The sequence below is a fragment of the Schistocerca cancellata genome, chromosome 6 (assembly GCF_023864275.1).
Source record: "Schistocerca cancellata isolate TAMUIC-IGC-003103 chromosome 6, iqSchCanc2.1, whole genome shotgun sequence".
In the NCBI taxonomy this organism is placed as follows: Eukaryota; Metazoa; Arthropoda; class Insecta; order Orthoptera; family Acrididae; genus Schistocerca; species Schistocerca cancellata.
The window spans coordinates 149,536,635-149,560,285 of NC_064631.1; the positions used below are offsets into that span (position 1 = coordinate 149,536,635).

At 40.6% G+C, this 23,651-nt stretch overlaps 1 protein-coding gene across 1 annotated transcript in view; it reads right to left on the reverse strand.

Moving 5' to 3' along the window:
• Window positions 1–4,100: 4,100 nt before the first annotated feature.
• The window catches only part of LOC126191530 (39S ribosomal protein L13, mitochondrial), a 40,435-nt gene continuing 20,884 nt past the window's right edge, over window positions 4,101–23,651 (reverse strand). The window contains exons 3-4 of the mRNA XM_049932433.1: window positions 14,774–14,928; window positions 4,101–4,432 (exon numbers count right to left, since the gene is read on the reverse strand). Coding sequence (XP_049788390.1) covers window positions 4,199–4,432; window positions 14,774–14,928 — 389 coding nt within the window. The 3' untranslated portion in view covers window positions 4,101–4,198. The remainder of the gene's footprint in view (window positions 4,433–14,773; window positions 14,929–23,651) is intronic.

Here is a 23,651-nt window from a genome sequence, read left to right on the forward strand (position 1 = left end):
ACGAGTAACCCTAAAATATTTCTGTTTGCTGATGACACTAGCTTGGTAGTAAAGGATGTTGTGTGCAACATTGGCTTGGTTTCAAGTAGTGCAGTTCATGACATAACTTCATGGCTCATAGAAAATAAACTAATGCTAAATCACAATAAGACTTACTTTTACAGTTTCTAACACAAAATCAACAAAATCTGATGTTTTAATTTCACAGAACGGGCATATGATTAGTGAAACTGAACAGTTCAAATTTCTAGGCGTTCAGATAGATAGTAAACTGGAAAGCCCACATTCAGGATCTTGTTCAAAGACTTAATGGTGCAATTTTTACTATTCGAACGGTGTCTGAAGTGAGTGATGGTTCAACACGAAAATTAGTCTACTTTGCTTATTTCCATTCACTTATGTTGTATGATATTATATTTTGGGGTAACTCTTCCCATTCTACAAGGATATTTTTGGCTCAGAAACGGACAGTTTGGGCAATATGTGGTGTACGCTCATGAACCTCTTGTCGACCCCTGTTCATGAGTCTGGGTATTTTGACATTGCCTCTCTCAAAAGAAAGAAACATTCCACATGGGAAAAATATATTAAAAAAAGATGCTGTGACTTACCAAATAAGAAAGCGCTGGTAAATAGACACAATAAAAAACACACAAACACACACACAAATACCAAGCTTTCGCAACCCATGGTTGCTTCATCAGGAAAGAGGGAAGGAGAGGGAAAGACGAAAGGATGTGGGTTTTAAGGGAGAAGGTAAGGAGTCATTCCAATCCCAGGAGCGGAAAGACTTACCTTGGGGGAAAAATGGACAGGTATACACTGGCGCGCGCGCGCCCGCGCCCGCCCACACACACACACACACACACACACACACACACACACACACACACACACACATCTGCACATATACAGACACAAGCAGACATATGTAAAGGCAAAGAGTTTGGGCAGAGATGTCAGTCGAGGTGGAAGTACAGAGGCAAAGATGTTGTTGAAAGACACATTATATATATATACACAAAATTCTAGCTTTCGCAACCAACGGTTGCCTCGTCAGGAAAGAGGGAAGGAGAGGGAAAGACGAAATCCTTTCGTCTTTCCCTCTCCTTCCCTCTTTCCTGATGAGGCAACCGTTGGTTGCGAAAGCTAGAATTTTGTGTGTTTGTTTGTGTGTCTATCGACCTGCCAGCGCTTTTGTTTGGTAAGTCTCATCATCTTTCTTTTTAAATATATTTTTCCCACGTGGAATGTTTCCCTCTATTATATATATAAACAAAGATGCTGTGACTTACCAAACGAGAAAGCGCTTTCTCGTTTGGTAGGTCACAGCATCTTTGTTTTTTATATATATTTTTCCCACATGGAATGTTTCCCTCTATTATATATATAAAATAGAGGGAAACATTCCACGTGGGAAAAATATATATAAAAAGATGCGGTAACTTACCAAATGAGAAAGCGGTGGTTGATAGACACAATTGAAAAAAACACACACACACACACACACACACACACACACACACACATTTCTGTGGGAGGTTCTGGGTTTGAGGGGATGAGGAAGTGGCTCTGGTTATTTGCTTCTGTACCAGGTCGGGAGGGTAATTGCAGGATGCGAAAGCTGTTTTCAGGTTATTGGTGTAATGGTTCAGGGATTCAGGACAGAAGAACCCCAAAAGTACCCCATTTGTGACAGGATACTTTCCGGGACTGGATCAGACTCTGAATGTGGCTCTCCAGCAGGGATACTGTGGTGTCACCGCCAGACACCACACTTGCTACGTGGTAGCTTTAAATCGGCCGCGGTCCATTAGTACATGTCGGACCTGCCTGTCGCCACTGTCAGTAACTGCAGACCGAGCGCCACCACACGGCAGGTCTAGAGAGACGTACTAGGACTTGTCCCAGTTGTATGACAACTTTGCTAGCGACTACACTGACGAAGCCTTTCTCTCATTTGCCGAGAGGTAGTTAGAATAGCCTTCAGCTAAGTTCATGGCTACGACCTAGCAAGGCGCCATTAACCATTTCTAGAGAGAGTCTCACTTGTATCATCAAGAACACTGTATACAAATGATGGATTAAAGTTAAGTATTCCAGCAGCTACGTACTTTTCTTTATAGCATTCATTACGTATCCTGTTTCAGACCTAAATCCAGCCTGCGTGAGTTGATGTGTGCATATCGGCCTTCTCTAGCTATATAGCAGATACGACTTCCTCAAATCCTGCCCTGAAATGAGATCCATCCTTCATTAAATCCTCCCCACTCCACCAAGAGTGTCTTTCTGCTGTCCACCTAACTTTCGTAACCTCTTGGTTCATCCCTATGGAATCCCCAAACCACCTTCCCTACCCTCTGGCTCCTACCCTTGTAACCACCCCCAGTGTAAAACCTGTCCCATGCACCCTCCCACCACCACCTACTCCAGTCCTGTAGCACAGAAGGTGTACACGATCAAAGGCAGAGCCACGTATGAAAGCACCCACGTGATTTACCAACTGACATGCCTACACTGTGAAGCTTTCTATGTGGGAATGACCAGCAACAAACTGTCCATTCGCATGAATGGACACAGGTAGACAGTGTTTGTTGGTAATGAGGATCACCCTGTGGCTAAACGTGCCTTGGTGTACGGCCAGCACATCTTGGCACAGTGTTACACCGTCCGGGTTATCTGGATACTTCCCACTGACACCAACCTATCAGAACTCCGGAGATGGGAACTTGCCTTTCAATATATTCTCTCTTCCCGTTACCCACCAGGCCTTGACCTCTGCTAATTTCAAGTTGCCGCCCCTCGTACCTCACCTGTCATTCAACATCTTTGCTCTGTACTTCCGCCTCGACTGACATCTCTGCCCATCCTCTTTGCATTTACTTATGTCTTCCTGTGTCTGTATATGTGCGGATGGATGTGTGTGTGTGTGTGTGTGTGTGTGTGTGTGTGTGTGTGTGTGTGCGCGCGCGCGAGTGTATAACTTTCCTTTTTTCCCCCAGTGTAAGTCTTTCCGCTCCTGGGATTGGAATGACTCCTTACCCTCTCCCTTAAAACCCAAATCCTTTCAATCTTTCCCTCTCCTTCCCTCTTTCCTGATGAAGCAACCTTGGGTTGCGAAAGCTTGTGTGTTTGCGTGTTTTTTATTGTGTCTATCAACCAGTGCTTTCTCGTTTTTAGCAATATTAGCTTATTCCCAAGAATAAGCAGCCTTCATTCAGTTAATACTTGGCAGGAATCAAACCTGCACTTGGATCGGACTTCCTTAATTCTTGGGCAGAAATGTGTGCAGTATACTGCTGCAGCCATCTTCAATAAGCTACCACTCGAATTCAAAAATCTTAGCAGTAATCCACATGCTTTCAAATCGAAACTGAAGAGTTTCCTCATGGGTCATTCCTTCTATTCTGTCGAGGAGTTCCTTTAAAAATTAAGCTTATTCTTCTTGTATTGTTGATTGCGTTTACTTTAACTTATAGCTTAACTTTTGGGTACATAAACATTTTATTTTTATCTCTTATTACTTTTATGTTGTAATTTCATGTACTGACACGTTCCATGACCTTGGAGATTTGCTCCTCAATTTGGTCCTCCGTAACTTGATGTGTAAATACATAAAATAAAAAACCTTGTACAGAAATAGACCTCCCATGCCTTGTCCCTCCAGTCATCTACCAACTCCCACATACAACCAGCAATAGTGGTCACGCGTGTGCATGCCTCCCCCCTTATTTCAGAAGAAGGGCTTTTGGCCAAGAGCTTAAATGTATAGCAATCTTTCCATTGTGCATGTTTATGACTCATCATCTTATCTATATGCTGAGTAGCAATCTATCCTCTTTGTAATATTGTTGTTATCTCATTCTGCACTTTCCACTGTTAAATTTTAAAATACTGGAAATATATATAAACAGCTGGCACCTGCTCTATGCTACAGTATTACACGATAAGTTTCAGATATGAAAAAAAATCCACCTGCTGTGACAGCACTCTTGTATAATCACTTATAAGAAACTAATATTCTCTTGCACTAAAAAGAAAATCCTAACTGTTGGAAAAAGCCTTTGCAGGAAAGGGCATTAGTAGTATTATGACACAGATTTTCTGTAACAAAATGTATGTATTATAACTTTTGGTTCAATAATGCACACATTGCCAAATATAAACATTACATAGCACTAATTAACTTTAGCCTTTGTTATCTCAAAACATAATCTTCTGGCCAGTCCATTACTTTTGGAAATTGCTTCACTTCCTCTTCAGAATACTTGTCCAAACGCTTTGGTACAGGCCTTATCTGTCTGATCTGGTTGGTAACATTTCCCATTATTTCATCTGGGACATTGTCATCTGGGAATATGTGTAAACGCTGCATTGTATATCTACGCTGAAGGTTTCCCCTCATACTATGATAGACGGCCTTACGCATTATCTGAAAAAGACCAGATGCCATTAAATAAGCAATAAATCTATTTGAATATTACAGATAACAATTCTGAAATTAAAGAAACAGAGATAAGCATTACAACTCACATACCTGGCTTATATATTTGTCTTGCATATTCAACACACACTGCTCAATAGGGAACTTAACAAACCTCAAAAAGTATTTTTTTCTACATTACATCATCTGTAGATGAATATAATCATGTTTCAATCTTAGTAACTGACTGTGTGTAGCAATGTAGGTGTGACTATTCCAACATGAACCTAAGAATAGCAATCGAAACTAAAGATGTTTGGACTAACAGGCTCAAATAATTTCTTCACATTTCTGTTCAAACTGTCACCAGATAAAGTTAGGACTACGTTACTGAGAGAAAAATTTAAATATTGTTGTACAGTCACATAGTCCAAATGAGTATTTTGATTCCATATAACCAATTTACAATATATGACCTCGTACTCAACCTAAACCCATGGTAAACTTGTGCATGGCATGAAAATCTTGTATGCTTTCCACCTTCCTTCGTGGGTGTGCTGAAAAGTAATCAACTCAGAATTATTATTGTGAGAACTCTTAAAAGCTTTTTAAATAAAATCAGTTTTATTAACAAATATCTTCATAATGTCTACAAATTTATTTCTCAATTGTCATCCTTGCGACAAAAACATTTCTCCCAACAAAAGACCAGTTTGTTGATACCGTCACTGTAGAATGTTTGACTGTTGATGGAGCCACAACCGCATCTCTGTTTGCATCACTTTATCACTAACTTAAGTTCTCAAAGGTGTTCTTTAAGTCTGGAAACAGATGAAAATCTAATGTGACCAAGTCATCACTGTATGGACGATGATCAATGACAGCGAACCAAGGTATTGTATTGTAGCAAATGTCACAGCACCCATTTGTGGCCTGGCATTTGTAAGGGGTCCACAAACCTCACTCAGAGACAAAACACAGTTTGTCATCACACAACTCAACAGTAGGCAGAATCAACTGTCAAGCCCTCAAGTGCTAGGTGAGTGCATGTGATAATAGTCTGGGTGAAGCCATGAGCAACTCGTGATTTAGTACCGGCTGAGAGTGTCCCCACTGCTGCAGGGAAATATTATATTGAATAGTGACAAGTCATGTTACTGACAACCGTTCAAATGGTTTATGGAGTACTGTAAACCTATTTTCAAATTAACCACACATCGGATTGCAGTGAGCATTCTATGCGTTAATTAGTGTTACAGTGTAGGACAAAATGTCTAAGTATTGACCTGTGTTGAGATTAACTGTAATCGCTACTGTAGGACAAAACTAGTGTCTGCCTCAAATTGTGTCTAAACAGAATACATTGATCAAACAGTGCAAAGTTGACACAGATTATTGCAAAAACCCCTCTACAATGTGTTTAACATCGTTGAGCACCCGTATTCTGATTAGAAATGACTCCCAAAGCAACTAAACCCAATTACCATTTATCTATTAGGTCACTGTCACATCAAAATTAAAAGTTAGGCCACTATTCAGTTATTAACAATCAATGGAATTTCATCGGGAGTGTTTCATGTTCTCATGCTGAAGGATATGACGCTCTATGTGTGGAGGAACTTTCTACATTCGAATCTCAATTACAGCATGCTGTTTCTCACACATCAACTTAGTTACATTACACACCACTATGTTACATGCTATGATTTGGAGCCCTCTAGCAACAGACAGTTGCAAATACATAACAGGAAGAATAAAGATTTAAAACATTAATAAAATTTGTATTATTTAAAAAGCTTTAAGAGTTAAAAAAAGTGGAGGTATTACTTTCAGCACATCCTTGTACATTTGTAAAGTATTAAATAAAAGGTCAATGTAGTAATTCAGCAAATAATGGCCTGTGATAATGGTAAATTATAGATAAGGTAGACTTTCTCATGTTTCTCACCTCCTGTAGGGAAAGACAGTATGAATTAGCCACAGTCAGTTGACAGCGAGCATATAATGTGAGTTCTGTTCCAACATTAAGCAAAAGGTCGAAGGCCACCATTATAGCAATATTAATGAAGAAGTGATCCTTACAAACATAATCAAGAATTAATATGTTAATAGTATAAAAGCTTCACACCCTGCATATACATATATTTTGTGTGACTCTACAAAGGAAAAATAAACATCAAGGTATATTTAGTATTTTATTACTATTTCATACACCGTATTATGAAATGAAATTTCATACACCGTATTATCGAAATGTGGTGCTACAGAAGAATGCTGAAGATTAGATGGGTAGATCACATAACTAATGAGGAAGTATTGAATAGGATTGGGGAGAAGAGAAGTTTGTGGCACAACTTGACCAGAAGAAGGGATCGGTTGGTAGGACATGTTCTGAGGCATCAAGGGATCACCAATTTAGTATTGGAGGGCAGCATGGAGGGTAAAAATCGTAGGGGGAGACCAAGAGATGAATACACTAAGAAGATTCAGAAGGATGCAGGTTGCAGTAGGTACTGGGAGATGAAGAAGCTTGCACAGGATAGAGTAGCATGGAGAGCTGCATCAAACCAGTCTCAAGACTGAAGACCACAACAACAACAACACACCGTATTACTACTATTTGAAGTTTTATTCCCATATCCTTTGCGAACACTGCAGTCCCAAATTATTTTTATAATATCTTCCCCATATTTAATCTCCTTTCCAGTGTGATACACAGTAAGTAACTTAATGTTACTGACATAAATCATTTGGAATATATGAACCTGTACTCACTCTATAACCCATGGTAAAATTAAGCAGAGCATTAATTTGAATAGGCTGTGGTCCTAATAGCCCATACACCCATTATCATTTGGGAAATGAATTAAATACATTTGAAGCTACTGATTACCTTGGAGAAGACAAGATGGTTGCCATAAGGCAACCAAGGTATCATGACAACCTGACATCTCTCAGACACACTGTATATGAACCTAACACCATTTCTGATTACAGTGGGTATTCATTCCTTTGCAGAACAAAACACCTTCCTCCAGACAGTCAAAAGAAAGAAACGAGACCAGGAAATATGAAGCTCACTGTATGCAACACTGGTGTTTAATACATTAAATGTAATAGAAAGTATTGGTGTTAATCAATCGCCCTGCTGAAGTGCTGTTGCAATGCACAATGAAACAGTGTAATTTTTGGGCAGTTATGAACTCTTTGGCCATGAATAATGGCAGCCCAGTGGTGCAGCTGTGAGACAATCCTAAAGTTGGCACCTGCCACCATGTTGTTGTTGTGGTCTTCAGTCCTGAGACTGGTTTGATGCAGCTCTCCATGCTACCCTATCCTGTGCAAGCTTCTTCATCTCCCAGTACTTACTGCAACCACATCCTTCTGAATCTGCTTAGTTTATTCATCTCTTGGTCTCCCTCTACGATTCTTACCCTCCACGCTGCCCTCCAATACCAAATTGGTGATCCCTTGATGCCTCAGAACATTTCCTACCAACCGATCCCTTCTTCTGGTCAAGTTGTGCCACAAACCTCTCTTCTCCCCAATCCTATTCAATACTTCCTCATTAGTTATGTGATCTACCCATCTAATCTTCAGCATTCTTCTGTAGCACCACATTTCGAACGCTTCTATTCTCTTCTTGTCCAAACTATTTACCGTCCATGTTTCACTTCCATACATGGCTACACTCCATACGAATACTTTCAGAAATGACTTCCTGACACTTAAATCTATACTCGATGTTAACAAATTTCTCTTCTTCAGAAACGCTTTCATTGCCATTGCCAGTCTACATTTTATATCCTCTCTACTTCGACCATCATCAGTTATTTTGCACCCCAAATAGCAAAACTCCTTTACTACTTTAAGTGTCTCATTTCCTAATCTAATACCCTCAACATCACCAGACTTAATTCGACTACATTCCATTATCCTCATTTTGCTTTTGTTGGTGTTCATCTTATATCCTCCCTTCAAGACACTATCCATTCCGTTCAACTGCTCTTCCAAGTCCTTTGCTGTCTCTGACAGAATTACAATGTCATCGGCGAACCTCAACGTTTTTATTTCTTCTCCATGGATTTTAATACCTACTCCGAATTTTTCTTTTGTTTCCTTTACTGCTTGCTCAATATACAGATTGAATAGCATCGGGGAGAGGCTACAACCCTGTCTTACTCCCTTCCCAACCACTGCTTCCCTTTCATGCCCCTTGACTCTTTTAACTGCCATCTGGTTTCTATACAAATTGTAAATAGCCTTTCGCTCCCTGTATTTTACCCCTGCCACCTTTAGAATTTGAAAGAGAGTATTCCAGTTAACATTGTCAAAAGCTTTCTCTAAGTCTACAAATGCTAGGAACGTAGGTTTGCCTTTCCTTAATCTTTCTTCTAAGATAAGTCGTAAGGTCAGTATTGCCTCACGTGTTCCAGTATTTCTACGGAATCCAAACTGATCTTCCCCGAGGTCGGCTTCTACTAGTTTTTCCATTCGTCTGTAAAGAATTCGTGTTAGTATTTTGCAGCTGTGGCTTATTAAACTGATTGTTCGGTAATTTTCACATCTGTCCACACCTGCTTTCTTTGGGATTGGAATTATTATATTCTTCTTGAAGTCTGAGGGTATTTCGCCTGTTTCATACATTTTGCTCACCAGATGGTAGAGTTTAGTCAGGACTGGCTCTCCCAAGGCCGTCAGTAGTTCCAATGGAATGTTGTCTACTCCGGGGGCCTTGTTTCGACTCAGGTCTTTCAGTGCTCTGTCAAACTCTTCATGCAGTATCGTATCTCCCATTTCATCTTCATCTACATCCTCTTCCATTTCCATAATACTGTCCTCAAGTGCATCGCCCTTGTATAGACCCTCTATATACTCCTTCCACCTTTCTGCTTTCCCTTCCTTGATTAGAACTGGGTTTCCATCTGAGCTCTTGATATTCATACAAGTGGTTCTCTTTTCTCCAAAGGTCTCTTTAATTTTCCTGTAGGCAGTATCTATCTTACCCCTAGTGAGATAAGCCTCCACATCTTTACATTTGTCCTGTAGCCATGCCTGCTTAGCCATTTTGCACTTCCTGTCGAACTCATTTTTGAGACGTTTGTATTCCTTTTTGCCTGCTTCACTTACTGCATTTTCATATTTTCTCCTTTCATCAATTAAATTCAATATTTCTTCTGTTACCCAAGGATTTCTACTAGCCCTCTTCTTTTTACCTACTTGATCCTCTGCTGCCTTCACTACTTCATCCCTCAAAGCTACCCATTCTTCTTCTACTGTATTTCTTTTCCCCATTCCTGTCAATTGTTCCCTTATGCTCTCCCTGAAACTCTCTACAACCTCTGGTTCTTTCAGTTTATCCAGGTCCCATCTCCTTAAATTCCCACCTTTTTGCAGTTTCTTCAGTTTTAATCTACAGGTCATAACCAATAAATTGTGGTCAGAGTCCACATCTGCCCCTGGAAATGTCTTACAATTTAAAACCTGGTTCCTAAATCTCTGTCTTACCATTATATAATCTATCTGATACCTTTTAGTATCTCCAGGGTTCTTCCATGTATACAACCTTCTATCATGATTCTTAAACCAAGTGTTAGCTATGATTAAGTTGTGCTCTGTGCAAAATTCTACCAGGTGGCTTCCTCTTTCATTTCTTAGCCCCAATCCATATTCACCTACTACGTTTCCTTCTCTCCCTTTTCCTACACTCGAATTCCAGTCACCCATGACTATTAAGTTTTCGTCTCCCTTCACTGTCTGAATAATTTCTTTTATTTCATCATACATTTCTTCAATTTATTCATCATCTGCAGAGCTAGTTGGCATATAAACTTGTACTACTATAGTAGGTGTGGGCTTCGTACCTATCTTGGCCACAATAATGCGTTCACTATGCTGTTTGTAGTAGCTTACCCGCACTCCTATTTTTTTTATTCATTATTAAACCTACTCCTGCATTACCCCTATTTGACTTTGTGTTTATAACCCTGTAGTCACCTGACCAGAAGTCTTGTTCCTCCTGCCACCGAACTTCACTAATTCCCACTATATCTAACTTTAACCTATCCATTTCCCTTTTTAAATTTTCTAACCTACCTGCCCGATTAAGGGATCTGACATTCCACGCTCTGATCCGTAGAACGCCAGTTGTCTTTCTCCTGATAACGACATCCTCTTGAGTAGTCCCCGCCCGGAGATCCGAATGGGGGACTATTTTACCTCCGGAATATTTTACCCAAGAGGACGCCATCATCATTTAATCATACAGTAAAGCTGCATGCCCTCGGGAAAAATTACGGCCGTAGTTTCCCCTTGCTTTCAGCCATTCGCAGTACCAGCACAGCAAGACCGTTTTGGTTATTGTTACAAGGCCAGATCAGACAATCATCCAGACTGTTACCCTTGCAACTACTGAAAAGGCTGCTGCCCCTCTTCAGGAACCACACGTTTGTCTGGCCTCTCAACAGATACCCCTCCGTTGTGGCTGTACCTACGGTACGGCTATCTGTATCGCTGAGGCACACAAGCCTCCCCACCAATGGCAAGGTCCATGGTTCATGGGGGGGGGGGGGGGCCTGCCACTATAACCACAACCAAATGGTTCAATGGCTTAATCATGTTTTCAAGAACTCCTATAATACACACTCCCTTGCAAGACATTACATATTAATTTATGAAGCACTAACTTCACTTAAATCACATAGCCCATCTTATTTTACAAACGCATGGCCCCTGCAAGTGCAAAGGTGCAAATCCACATACAGAATAATTCTGAGAACCATAATTACCCTATTTTATGGACTATTAAGATGTACTTTTTTCTTCAAAAAATTGTCTTCAAAATTCAAGTGCATCTTGTATTCGAAATTAATATAAAAAGTCCAATGTTTAATTTAAAATTCTTGCCAGTCTTAAAAATAGTCATATTTTCAATGCCGTGGCAAACCTATCTAACTGGTAACAATGGCTTCAACTGGCAGCAGCAGTGCACCGATGCGACTAATATGACTTGCAGGGATTCACAAGCTTGCTAACATGTCTCCCTCCCACCCCGCCACCAAAACCCGGAACACTGTCTAGCCTATGATTCATCATTGCATTCTACGGTGGCGGTGAACTTGATTTGAAAGTGATTTGTGTTATTGGTAACAGTACAATATTTTTGTTAGTAGCTAGTTTTGTAATACAAAAAAAATAAATGATATTCATATGATGAAATAACAGGAAGAGTTATCCGGCAGCAATGAATACAGGCCCAAACATGAGATAAGGCAAATGTTAAGCTTTCGAAACCACAAAATACAACAGTGTTGGACCCAAATTGGAAGTTACAGCATATGCAGAAGAACATGGAAACAAAGCAGCTGCATGGCATTTCAACCCTCCACCAACAGGGGGGAAAAAAGTTAACAATTGGCTAGTAAAAAGGAACTGAATAAAACGAGGAAGACTAAATGTGCAAATAGGGGCGAATGGGCTTGCTCTGAACTTTGAAAATACTCAGTACATCCAATTTTCTACTGCAAGGAGTACAGTTCCTTCAATAAATATATCAACAGAAGTCAGTAGCCAGGATAGAGCATACCGAGTTTTTGGGTGTACATATAGATGATAATCTTAAATGGAAAATTCATATTTTGGATCTCCTGAAGTGACTTTGTTCCGCAAATTTTGCCATCAGAATAATTGCTAATTTTGAGGGTATAGAAATTAGCAAGCTAACTTACTTTGTATACTTTCATTCTCTGAAGTCATATGGAATAACATTTTGGGGTAACTCAACACTTGGGCAAAAAGTATTCACTGCTCAGAAGAAAGTGGTTAGAATAATGTGTGGGGCTCATAGTCTCACATCTTGTAGGCATCTCTTTAAAAGGTTAGGAATTCTTACAACAGCCTCACAGTACATTTACTCAATAATGAAATTTGTTCTCAACAACATGGATCAGTTTAAAAACAACAGCGACATTCATGATTATAACACGAGAAGAAAGAAAGACTTACACAATCCTGTACTTAACCTATCTTTGGCACAGAAAGGAGTAAAATATGCTGCTGTAAAACTTTTCGATAAATTACCAGATGAAATAAAATGTCTGGTAGCCAGCAGTAACAGTTTTAAAAATAAATTGAAATCACATACTTCCTTGACAACTCCTTCTGTACCATAAATGAATTCTTGAATAGGACTAAATAAATCTATGGGTATAATACATGTATTTCGTGCCATTTAAGGGCTTGGGATAGGTAACAAAAATTTTAAGATTAAAAAAAAAAAAAAAAAAAAAAAAAAAAACGAAGAAGAAGGAGAAGAACAAGAACAATAAGAAGAAGAAGAACCCTTCTTTCATTAGTGCATTTCTTCTGTACTCAAGTTCCACATCATAATGGTTACCGTGAGATTGATCAATGGGACACGCAACTAACTAATAGAGGACTGAATGCAAAATGGCTAAAACTAGAAGATGAAGTACTGAAATGGATTCAAAATTATTCAAATACACACTTGCAAAGCAGCACTACAGTGGAACATAACAGACTCTAAGGGTGAGATTGGTTGGTGCTATAGTTTTTTGATTGCCATGGACGGAGCATGCAAACCAAAATTAAAATATCTCAGAAAATGCCACAAGAGTATGAAGAGAAAATATTATCTCACCATCGCTTTATTATTCAACATCAAAACAAAATCAGTGTGGAACTAAACCAAATCGCTAATATGGATGCAACTCATTTGACATTTGATGTGCTGAGTAACATAACTGTTCTCATGAAAGATGCTAAAACTGTAACTATAAAAACAAGTGGACATGAAAAAACGCACTACACTGTTGTCATTTAATGTTGTGCTGATGGCACTAAACTTAATCCAATGTTCATTTTCAAGCACAAAACAAAGACAAAACCTTCTGAAATACTGCGAAGTGTCGTCGTTCACATACATGACAAGGGTTGGATGGACGAGACTGTTACGAAGGTATGGATTAATAGAGTGTGGGAAAGAAGGGAAGGTGCTTCACTGAAGAAGAGTTCTCTTCTTCTGCTAGATCAGTTTAGTAGTCATTTGAAAAAACCTGTAAAAGAGAAACTGAAACAGAGAAATATAGATCTTGTTGTTATTCCGAAAGGACTTACTTCACAACTGCAACCTCTCGATGTCTCGATAAATAAATCATTTAAAGTGTATATGAGAGAGGAATGGAACAAATGGGTGATGAATTCACTCTGAAGGGAGCTTTAAAACGACCTACAATCAATCAAGTGTGTCAGTGGATAAAACAGTCATGGTCTAGGCTGAGAGAAGACGTTGTTAAATCTTTCAAGAAGTGCAGCATAAGCAATGCTCTAGATGTCACTAAAGACCATCTCATATATGAAGAGGACAACAATGGTAAGGAAAAGCAAGAGGAAGGAGAAGAAAGTTTGGATGATGATTTTCAGGGATTTTAAAGTCAGTTTGGTTTTATAAACTTAACTTTTTTTGCTAAGTATGGCTTTGCAATCCAATAATAAAAATGTTACTCTTTTCAAAACATTGTTTACAATATTCTGTTTACTTTCTCTCATCTTAACACTGACCCCATGTTCTTGATCCTAGGGAGCTTCCCTCCTTAATCCCTCAGCAGTCACACTTACTTGTATCTTCCCATCTCTTTTGCTGGATAAAGGAGAGCATGATTTTGAAAGCCAACATTTGTTACCTTTCATTTTTGTATGTACCTACTGCCTCTTCATTGAAGCATAATTCCATTTTCTACCCTGTGTGTTATAAATTTTTTTTAAAAAATGTATGCCTCTTCATTAACAATCAAGCAATTTGTTATTTTGTCCTATAATAGCTGGTATGTCATTGCCTTCCTCTGATCTGAGAAGCAGTTCAGCCAGCTAATTGTAAGATGACCACCAATGCAACCTACAATCCAAATCACAACACACCTCTAGTTTTCTCAGTCCCTGAAGCACAGCCAAAGGCTAAAGTGGAAGCCACAATAAGAGACAGAAACTATCCTAAAAGCACCACTGACCCAGGAATCAACCTTTGGATTCTAAAACTGAGTAACTTTTCACATCACAAAAACTAGTACATAATGCAAAGTGTCATAATTATGGATAATAACACATAGGTAGACAACTTTAATGTCAAAACATTCAAAACTAGTGCACAGATGATAGTCTTACGCTTGTAAACTTCTGTACTTTATGTTTGTACATGCTGATGAAAAACCCGGAAACCTTCTTTCCGTATTCAAGAAAGTAACAAAAGGGACCGTGAAGAACGATAGGCCACATTCTTCCAGTCCCATAATTTCAATTATGTATCAACTGAAAACAAAGAACATAATTAATTACCATCGTTGGATCCTTGTTATGAAGTTCCCATGCCAGTGTCCATGAAGCTCCACCTGGATACCCTGTATGATGAAAATAAGCTCTCTTCTGCCACTCATTTCCTGGCAGTGCAATATCTTTGCTGTTTATAACAACAACATGATCACCACAGTCATCTGAAAGGGAAGACATAAGCATAAATTCTGTTCCAATGAAAAGTTTGTGGAAGGTGCAATCTAATTTATGTTCATATCAACTTTAAAAGTTCCAACAAAATTGTAATTATATACAGAACAATTATTAATAATAAAACTGACCAAATGAGGGTGTAGTGGGTAAGCATCACAACCTGCCCACTCCTTTTCCCTCTTTCCGCAGGTAGGAAGATACAAATATAGTGTTTGTTACTGTAAATGATAATAGCATAGTATCCCTGATATAATTATTTATGTGTAGCAAACTGAGGACTTATTCTTACATAAATAGTCTACATAAGATGCCCTCTTTTCCTCTTCCACCCTCCCTCTTCAATTTCTACACTGACATATTACTGTCACACTAAATTTCTTTTAAAAAATGAGAATCGTGAAAGGTGAGATCATGCTAACTAGCGCTTCAATCCATTTCACATTTAGAATACAACTGCAGCTTGTGGATACATTCTGTTTCTTTAAAGCTCACATTTCACTCAATGTTTCTGTCATGATCAGAAATGGGTTTAATTAAAATTTTATTTCGCAACTTAAAATTTTTACATTAATTAAGGTCTTGTACCAAAGCAGCTTTTGGTTCTATAGAGTTCAGGTAAATTGTCCGCTTCTGGTAAAAAAAAATCATCTCTTCAATTTACATAACTTTTTCCACCTCATTTCATTCGTCATAAGGTGGCAGGTTTTGGTTCCAAAACAGTTTCATAATAAATTGCTAACCTAATCATTGCAGTTCACTGATGTCTGCCTGGGATCCTATGTTAAGCAAGACAGGTGTGGCCTGCTGCCTCTTCAGGCCACTGGTGACATCATGCGGGAGATGCAGGCAAACAATTCAGTAACAACATAAGCACACCACAATGTTGTCAACCGCACCTCCTGCAGCCACCATGGTAACACAGGGTGCCAGCTTCACCACTAACAGTGTGATAGTTGCTGCAATTAGTGTTGCCACTGTGGACACCAATTATCCATCCAAAGGTCATATGCCCACTGATCATTGTGGCAGAACTCTTCCGCTGGGTGGCTATAAAGGATGCCACCCGGTCGATCAGAACCGATTCGCATCTGGGGTCACTCCACGCAATGTCCAAGTCTTCACTCTGCATTTTTCGTCTGAGTTTTCCACACTGGACCCAAAGCCAGTCGCACCTGTGGCCCATACGCATGCAAATCACATCACTCTCAGATTATGCCAAACATGTCCACGGCCAGTCCAATGGAGCCACCCCTGCAGACTGTCCACAGCAGCCATGCTGCCTCTGATCGGCTACAAGCTTCCGCCTCACTAGGACCTTCTCCATGACCATCCTCAAGCCATACTACTATCCACAAATACAGTCACACCAACATTGCCTTTGTAAGACCTCTCACAATACAATCTCAGTGACTATCGATGCATCAGAACTTAGTGGTGCATATGCAAGTCCAAATGACTTGTTTTATTGTATTTGGTTTTTGAGTATAAATGAAGCTCACGTATTCTTGCTACCTGGGGCGCATTAATTAGTGTGGCTCTCTTGGCCATGGAACAACAATAAGCACACACATTAACAGAAGCCAATTTGTGATGTAGATTTGCTGGAAACTTTACCACATTCAAACTTTGCGGTACACAAGAATCCCTAAAAATTCTGAATTGTTCCTAATATTTAGGCAAAATCAATAACTTCCCAATCAAGAGTAAATACCCCAGGATTAAATTTTTACTCTGCATGCCAGGAAGTTTCAAGTATAAATGTGACTGTTCTCCTCAGTCAGCCTATAAATATAAGTGATCTTTTATGGAAAAAACTAATGAAGCAATCAATGTAAATCTCTTTGCATATTATATATTGATTCATGGACAACTTAAAAAAAAAAAAAAAAAAAAAAAAAAAAAAATCCAGTCATCATTAAGCCCCCTATCTGAGAAGTTACAGTTGCTCTATCCAGAACGACGCATGTCCGTGATGGAAGTCCTGTGGTCTGCAAATCCATTCTGAAATTAAAGAACAATCAATTTTCTTAATCTATAGGGTATTGCACAGTTCTTTGTAATTTGACAAAATAATAAAACAATGGATGTTGAAACAAAGATGTTTGGTTGTGTTTTTTGGGCATTTTCTTGTAATAACTAATGAATAAATTAAAATTTAAAAAAAAATAGCCTATTACTACTTGTGGACATGCCTAAGGAGTAATTCAACCAAATTTCACAATGCTGTCTTCATTAGTGTGTCTGCAGTCCATTCTGTCAGCTTGAAATAAACTGTATCTCAAGCTGATAGAATGGATTGCAGGCATACTAATAAAATAGCTTTCTGAAATTTGGCTGAATTATTCCTCAGGCATGTCCACAAGCAGTGGTGAGCTATTTTTTATTTTAATTGATTTTTTAGTTATTGCAAAAGAGACAAAAAACACAACAAAACTACATCTTTGTTCCAAATGTCTGACATTTTATTTTGTCAAATTTAAAAAAAGGGTGCTATTATTATGTGCACAATACCCTATACATTAAGAAAATTGTTTGTTTTTGGATTTCACATGAGATTTGCAGACTGCAGAACTTCTGTCATGGACACACCTCATTTTGGACAGAGAAACTTTAACTGCCCGGATTGGGGGGGGCTTAATGATGAGTAAATTTCTTTAAAACAAATCAGAAAATCTTGCCCAAGAACATTAAGTGTTAACAACAAGGTCTTTAGAAACAGAGAATAAGCTCATATTGCTCAATACGAGTACGATTTTGGCCATACTATTTTGAAAGAATTATTCTGGCTTCCACTTGAATTGAGTAAAAGAATTTATGAAACATGTATCTATCCAAGAAGCCCTCTTAAGGCCATTTCTATTTGCAAATGGCAAATCCATACAAAAAAGTAATGTATACATTAACAACTCCTTGTTGAGCATCAACCAATGAAAGTGATTTTTTTCGGGTGCAAAAACAACTAGGGTCATATGCGCCCACATCAAAACTATAGAGCATGAAGACAGAGAGGAGTTAAAAATGACCACACGTCAATGCCAATCAACGAAGGAGAAGACAGCTAAAAACAGGGACGTCGAGAAAGGTCTATAAAATACACCATAGAGAAACAGAGGTCCAGAAATAAAAATTAAATAGCCTCCACCATATTGCTACAACGGATAAAAAGTAAAGCACAGTTGACAGCCCACACGTCATTTGCTAAAATGACCGATAACTCAAGACGAAAAACCCAAGCAGGAAAGTAAACAGTTAAAAAATGGGCATTCCTTCAGGAAATGGTGGACGGTTAAAAGTTGGGCGCAATGTGCACAAAGTGGTGGGGAGCACCACTTAACAAATGGCGATGGCTAAAAAGGCAGTGCCCAATATGCAACCTAATTAAAATGATCTCCTCACAGTGGCAAGGCCGAGAGGAGGTCACATCCAAGTCATTGCGAGAGGATTAATAACCTGGACCTTATTCTCATGAATGGAGGACCAATAGTGATGCCAAGATGACATCACCTCCTGACAGACGGCAACACAGATATCATCGGAGGGACAACAGGAACTAGTGGGCTGAGGTACGAGACTGCAGCCTCGGCAGCAGTGTCGGCAGCCTTGTTTCCTGGCAGACTAACATGACCAGAAACTCAGATAAACATCACAGTGGCTCCATCATGAGTGAAAAAGTGACAGTTTTCCTGGACACGTTGCACTAAGGGTTGGGCAGTGTACAGCGTACAGAGGCTTTGAAGGGCACTGAGAGGTTCTGAGCAGAGGACACAACTGAAAAGCCTGTGTCGCCGGATGTAATCCGTGGTCTGGTACGGGGCAAAGAGCTCTGCTGTAAATACTGAGCAGTGTGGCAGAAGCTGATACTGAAAAATGTCAGTGCCAATGATGAAGCCACACCCGACACCATGGTCTGTCCGAGAGCCATCAGTGTACACGAAGGTACTACAGCAAAGTTCCATGTGAAGATCATGAAACCAAAGGTGACAGAGCAAGTCCTTAGGAAGTGAGTGAAGGCCAAGGTGAACACGGGCCGCCACACAAAGACTAGGTGGTGCAGGGTTCACACCCACCAGGAAAGTTGCAGGTAGAGTGAAGTTAAGCTGCTGGAGCAAGAGCCAAAAGCGAACTCCAGGAAGTAACAGAGAAGAGGGACGTGCCCCATACTGGCTATCAGAGGAGTCATCAGAGGAGGCGGCATAGAATGAGTGGCCACACATGACAAACAAATGGCATGCATACCTGCTGAGGAGAAAGTCACGGCGGTAGGACGGTGGTAGTTCAGCAGCTTCTGTATACAGACTCTCAACTGGGCTAGTGTAAAAGGCGCCAGTGGCCAAAAGGATGCCATGATGATGGATAGAATTGAGATGGCTTAAGAGGGACAGACATGCAGATGCATAAACAAAGCACCCATAGCCTAGTTTCGAACAGACAAGGGACCAGAACAGATGGAGGAGCGTAGTTCGATCTGCACCCCAGGAAGTACCATTGAGGACACTTAGAACACTGAGGGACGTATACAGTGGCTGCCAGGTAAGACATGTGGAAGGACTGAGAGAGTTTCCTATCAAGCATGAGCCCCAGGAATTTCGTAGTTTCAATGAACGGAAGAGCAACAGGATCAAGATGTGAAACGGAAGAGCAACAGGCACAAGATGTGAAGATGGTGGGAGAAACCAATTGCACTCCCAAAAAACAAATGGTTTTGTCAGTGGAAAAAGGAAAGCTACTGTCAATGCTCCATGAGTAAAGACAATCGAGTCATCACTGAAGACACTGCTCAATAAGACAGGTCCATGGAGAACTGCAATAGATGGCTAAATCATCAACAAAAAGGGAGCCAGAGATGCCCTGCAGGAGACAGGCCATTATATGGTTAATGGCGATAGCAAAGAGGATGACGCTCAGCGTGGAACCCTGAATCACAGCGTTTTGCCTCGTGTCCAACAAGGCAGAACCCACATGGACCTTGAAAATGTAGTCTTTTAAAAATTCCTCAAGGCAGGTAGCCATAGAAGCCCCAAATGTAGAGATTACAGAGGATACCAGTCCTCCAACAGGTCTTGTAGGCTTTCTTCAAGTCAGAAAACACAGCCACAGTCTGGGATATCCGCAGAAAACCATTCATGAGATGGGTGGAAAAACTGACGAGATGGTCAACTGCAGAACAGTGTGCTTGAAGCCACACTACAATGTTGTTGGTAAATTGAGAGAATCAAGCCACCATAACAGCCAGGTACGAATCATACATTTCATCACCTTGCAAACACAATTGGTAAGATAAATGGGGCAGTAGCTAGAGGGAAGTTGTTTGTCCTTACCGGGCTTAGGTATGGGTATGACAGTGGCTTCATGCCAGCATCTGGGAAACGTGCCCTCTGCCCAGATGCAGTGGTATGTGTTAAGCAGAAAGTGCTCTCCCACCAGAGAAAGGTGCTGCAACATCTGAATGTGAACAACATCCGGCCCTGGGGCAGAGGATCAGGACAAAGTGAGAGCACGATCTAGCTTACTCATAGTACAGGCAGCATTGTAGGTCTCGTGATTCTGAGAAAAGAAGGGTATCGGCTGAGCCTCCTCCACTTATTTCCGGTGGAGGAAGGCAGGGTGATAGTGGGAAGAGCTCGAAATTTCTGCAAAATGGCAGCCCAAGGTGTTGGGGATAGCAATAGGGTCCACAATGACATCGTCTGCTACTGTCAGGCCAGAAATAGGGGAGTTGAGCTTGGTCCCAGTGAGCCGTCGGAGCTTGGCCCACATGACAGACGAGGGGGTGGAACTGTTAAAAGAACTAGTGAATGAAATCCAGCTAACTTTTTTGCTATCCCGAAGAACACAATGACATGGTGCATGCGCCTTTTTATAATGAAAGCAGTTTGTCATCGTAGGATGACGGTTAAAAATGTATAGAGCACATCTCCGTGCACGAATTGCGCCATGGCATGCCTCAGTCCGCTGAGCGACGGGATATGGAGTGGTAAAGAGAAAGTGCAAGGAACAGAATGTCCTGCAGCGGTAAGGATAACATTTGTTAGATATTGCACCTGGTCATCACAACTGGAGAGGAGTGAAACTGCCAGTTGGCCTTAGTAAGCTGACATTTGGGTGTGGACACAGGTGGGGTAGGAGTAAGCAAAAGGATTGCACACGGGAAATGGTCACTTGAGTAGGTGTCAGAAAGAACGGAACACTCAAGACGATGGGCAAGCGAGACGATGGGCAAGCTGAGCAGTGCAGGATACGTCCAAATGGAAATTGGTGTACAAAGAGTCAGAAAGAAAAGTGAGTGCTCCTATGTTAAGGCAGAGCAGGTTAAGTTGATTAAGAAGTCAATCAAGAGGTTCTGACAGGTTCTGGTAGAACCCCAAAGGGGATGGTGCATATTAAAGTCAATGAGCAGCAGAAATGGGGGAGGTAGTTGCCTAGTAAGCTGGAGGAAGTCTACCCTGGTGACATCAAATGACGGGGAGATACAAATGGTACACTGGGAAAAGGTCAAGTGGGGAAGGAAAAGGCGAACTGCAACAGCTTCAAGACCGGTAGTCAGGAAGGTGGGTTGGCTATGACTCCCCCATGAGATGGAATGCCGACCTCAGGGGGAAGGTTAAATTAGTTCGGGAAGAAATGGAAAAGCCCAAATTGCTCATGAGGAGACAATTTTGTTTCCTGAAGGCACAGTACAAATGGACACTGTGATTCTAAAAGCAACCATAAATCCTATTTGTTGGATCGAAGGCCATAAACGTTATATTGGAGGAGAGTCATGATGAGGAAAAAATGAAGGGGTGTCACCTCGGCAGCTGACGAGAGCCAGCCGGCAAAGACTCACTGCTACAGGGCACAGAGGCAGGAGGATCCTGCTCCATGAGGTCCACAAAAGCATCGGCTTTCTTGTGCAGTTGGCCTGCGGAGTCCAACGCAGAAAAATGGTCGGTGGTGTGCACTGGTGACACGGAGGCCAGCCAGGCAAAGGTATCACGTGGCGACACCACCGAAGAGGAGCTTTGAGTCTATGAAGGAGAAGACCGTTTGCCCGTTTGCCTTTGTTGGACTTCTTTGAGCCTTTCTGGTTAGCAGAGGAAGACTCACGTGTTGGTTGGCTGGAGGGATGCAGGAAGTCTTCTTGGGAGTATTCCTTCTGTCCTTTCTGGCCTGCCAGTTGTGTAGCTGGTGACTTCACACCGTGAGGAGAGAGTTTGATGGCTTGTTGCACAGCTGGACGAGGGGATGGCAATGCTACCATGACACTGAACGATTTCACAACCTCGGAGCTGAATTTGAGGTCACATGTCTGCTTGGCTGTGCCCTTCATGGAGCAATATATAGCAAGAACAGTACTATAAGTGCAAATGGTAGAATGCAACATTTGTGACTAGCCAATAACTAGCGAGTGACCATGTAAGGAACTTTTTCCTTTACCTGGATCTCCTGGACAGTTCGCTCATCTAGATACACGGGACAATCTCGAGAGGCGGCAGCATGATCGGCATTGCAGTTGATACAGTGCAGAGAAGGAAGCGGATAATCACCCTAGTGCGCATCCCTACCACAGGTTACACATTTAGCCGGGCGTCAACAAGACATTCGAGGCAGGAGGGGTTTGAAAGTTAACTGTCTTCTTTAAGAAAGAGGTTTATTACAATTCAGCGAGAAAGTAGGTGCTTGTAGAGCATGTCACGCTATTAGCATCTCCAAGAGGGAAGAATACAATACTCTGCAATCCAATGAATGATTGTCAGTAAACTTCCATCTCTGATTTTATCATTGTGGTCGTTTTGCAAGCTGCAAGTTGGAGAAAGTAATGTGTAACACATACTTTTCCCAGAACATATGGTCTTGAAATTTCAACAGTAAATGACTTTATGGTGCATTAAGTTTCTCCTGTAACATCTATCAATAGAGGTCATTGAGTGCTTCTATAACACTCTCATCCAAACTATACAATACCGTGACAAAAGACACCACTCTTCGTGGATATATGCTCTCTCTCTCTCTCTCTCTCTCTCTCTCTCTCTCTCTCTCTCTCTCTCTCTCTCTCCCCACTTCCTATTAATAAAACTTGGTAAGGGTCCCACACTGGTGAGCAATACTCAGTAATCAATTAGAGAAGTGTTTTGTAAGCCACCACTTTTTTGGATGGATTACATTTCCTCAAGATTCTTCCAAACAATCTCAGCCAAGTGTATACTTTTCCTAAAATTAATCTGATGTGGTCATTCAATTTTAGATTACTCCTAGATACTTTACAGCAGTTACTATTTTCAGTGATTTGTCACCAACAGTTGTATTTCATTGCTTATGTAGGCTGAACATGTTATTTTCATTTACATTCAGGGTCAACTGCCACCCTGTAAAAATCATCAATCTTCTGCAGGAATACCTGCAGATATTCCTGTAACTTACTATAGTCTTCTGGCATTTTTTCCTTCCTGCAGACACCTGCACTGTCTGTGATTAGCATCATGGAGTTTCTAATGTTATCCATTCACTCATTCATGTATGTACAGGGTGTTTCACAATTCATGTTACACACTTCTAGATGTTCGAGATGGGACTGAGTAGCTCGTTTTACACAGAAACCCATGTCCAGAAACAGTTCGTTTCCATGATACAAGAAAAACAAGAGCTACTCAATCAAACACTAGATGTTTGTTACATAGTTCACCTGTTATCGTAGGATACCCACATTCACAAATGGCATTAAGACACAATG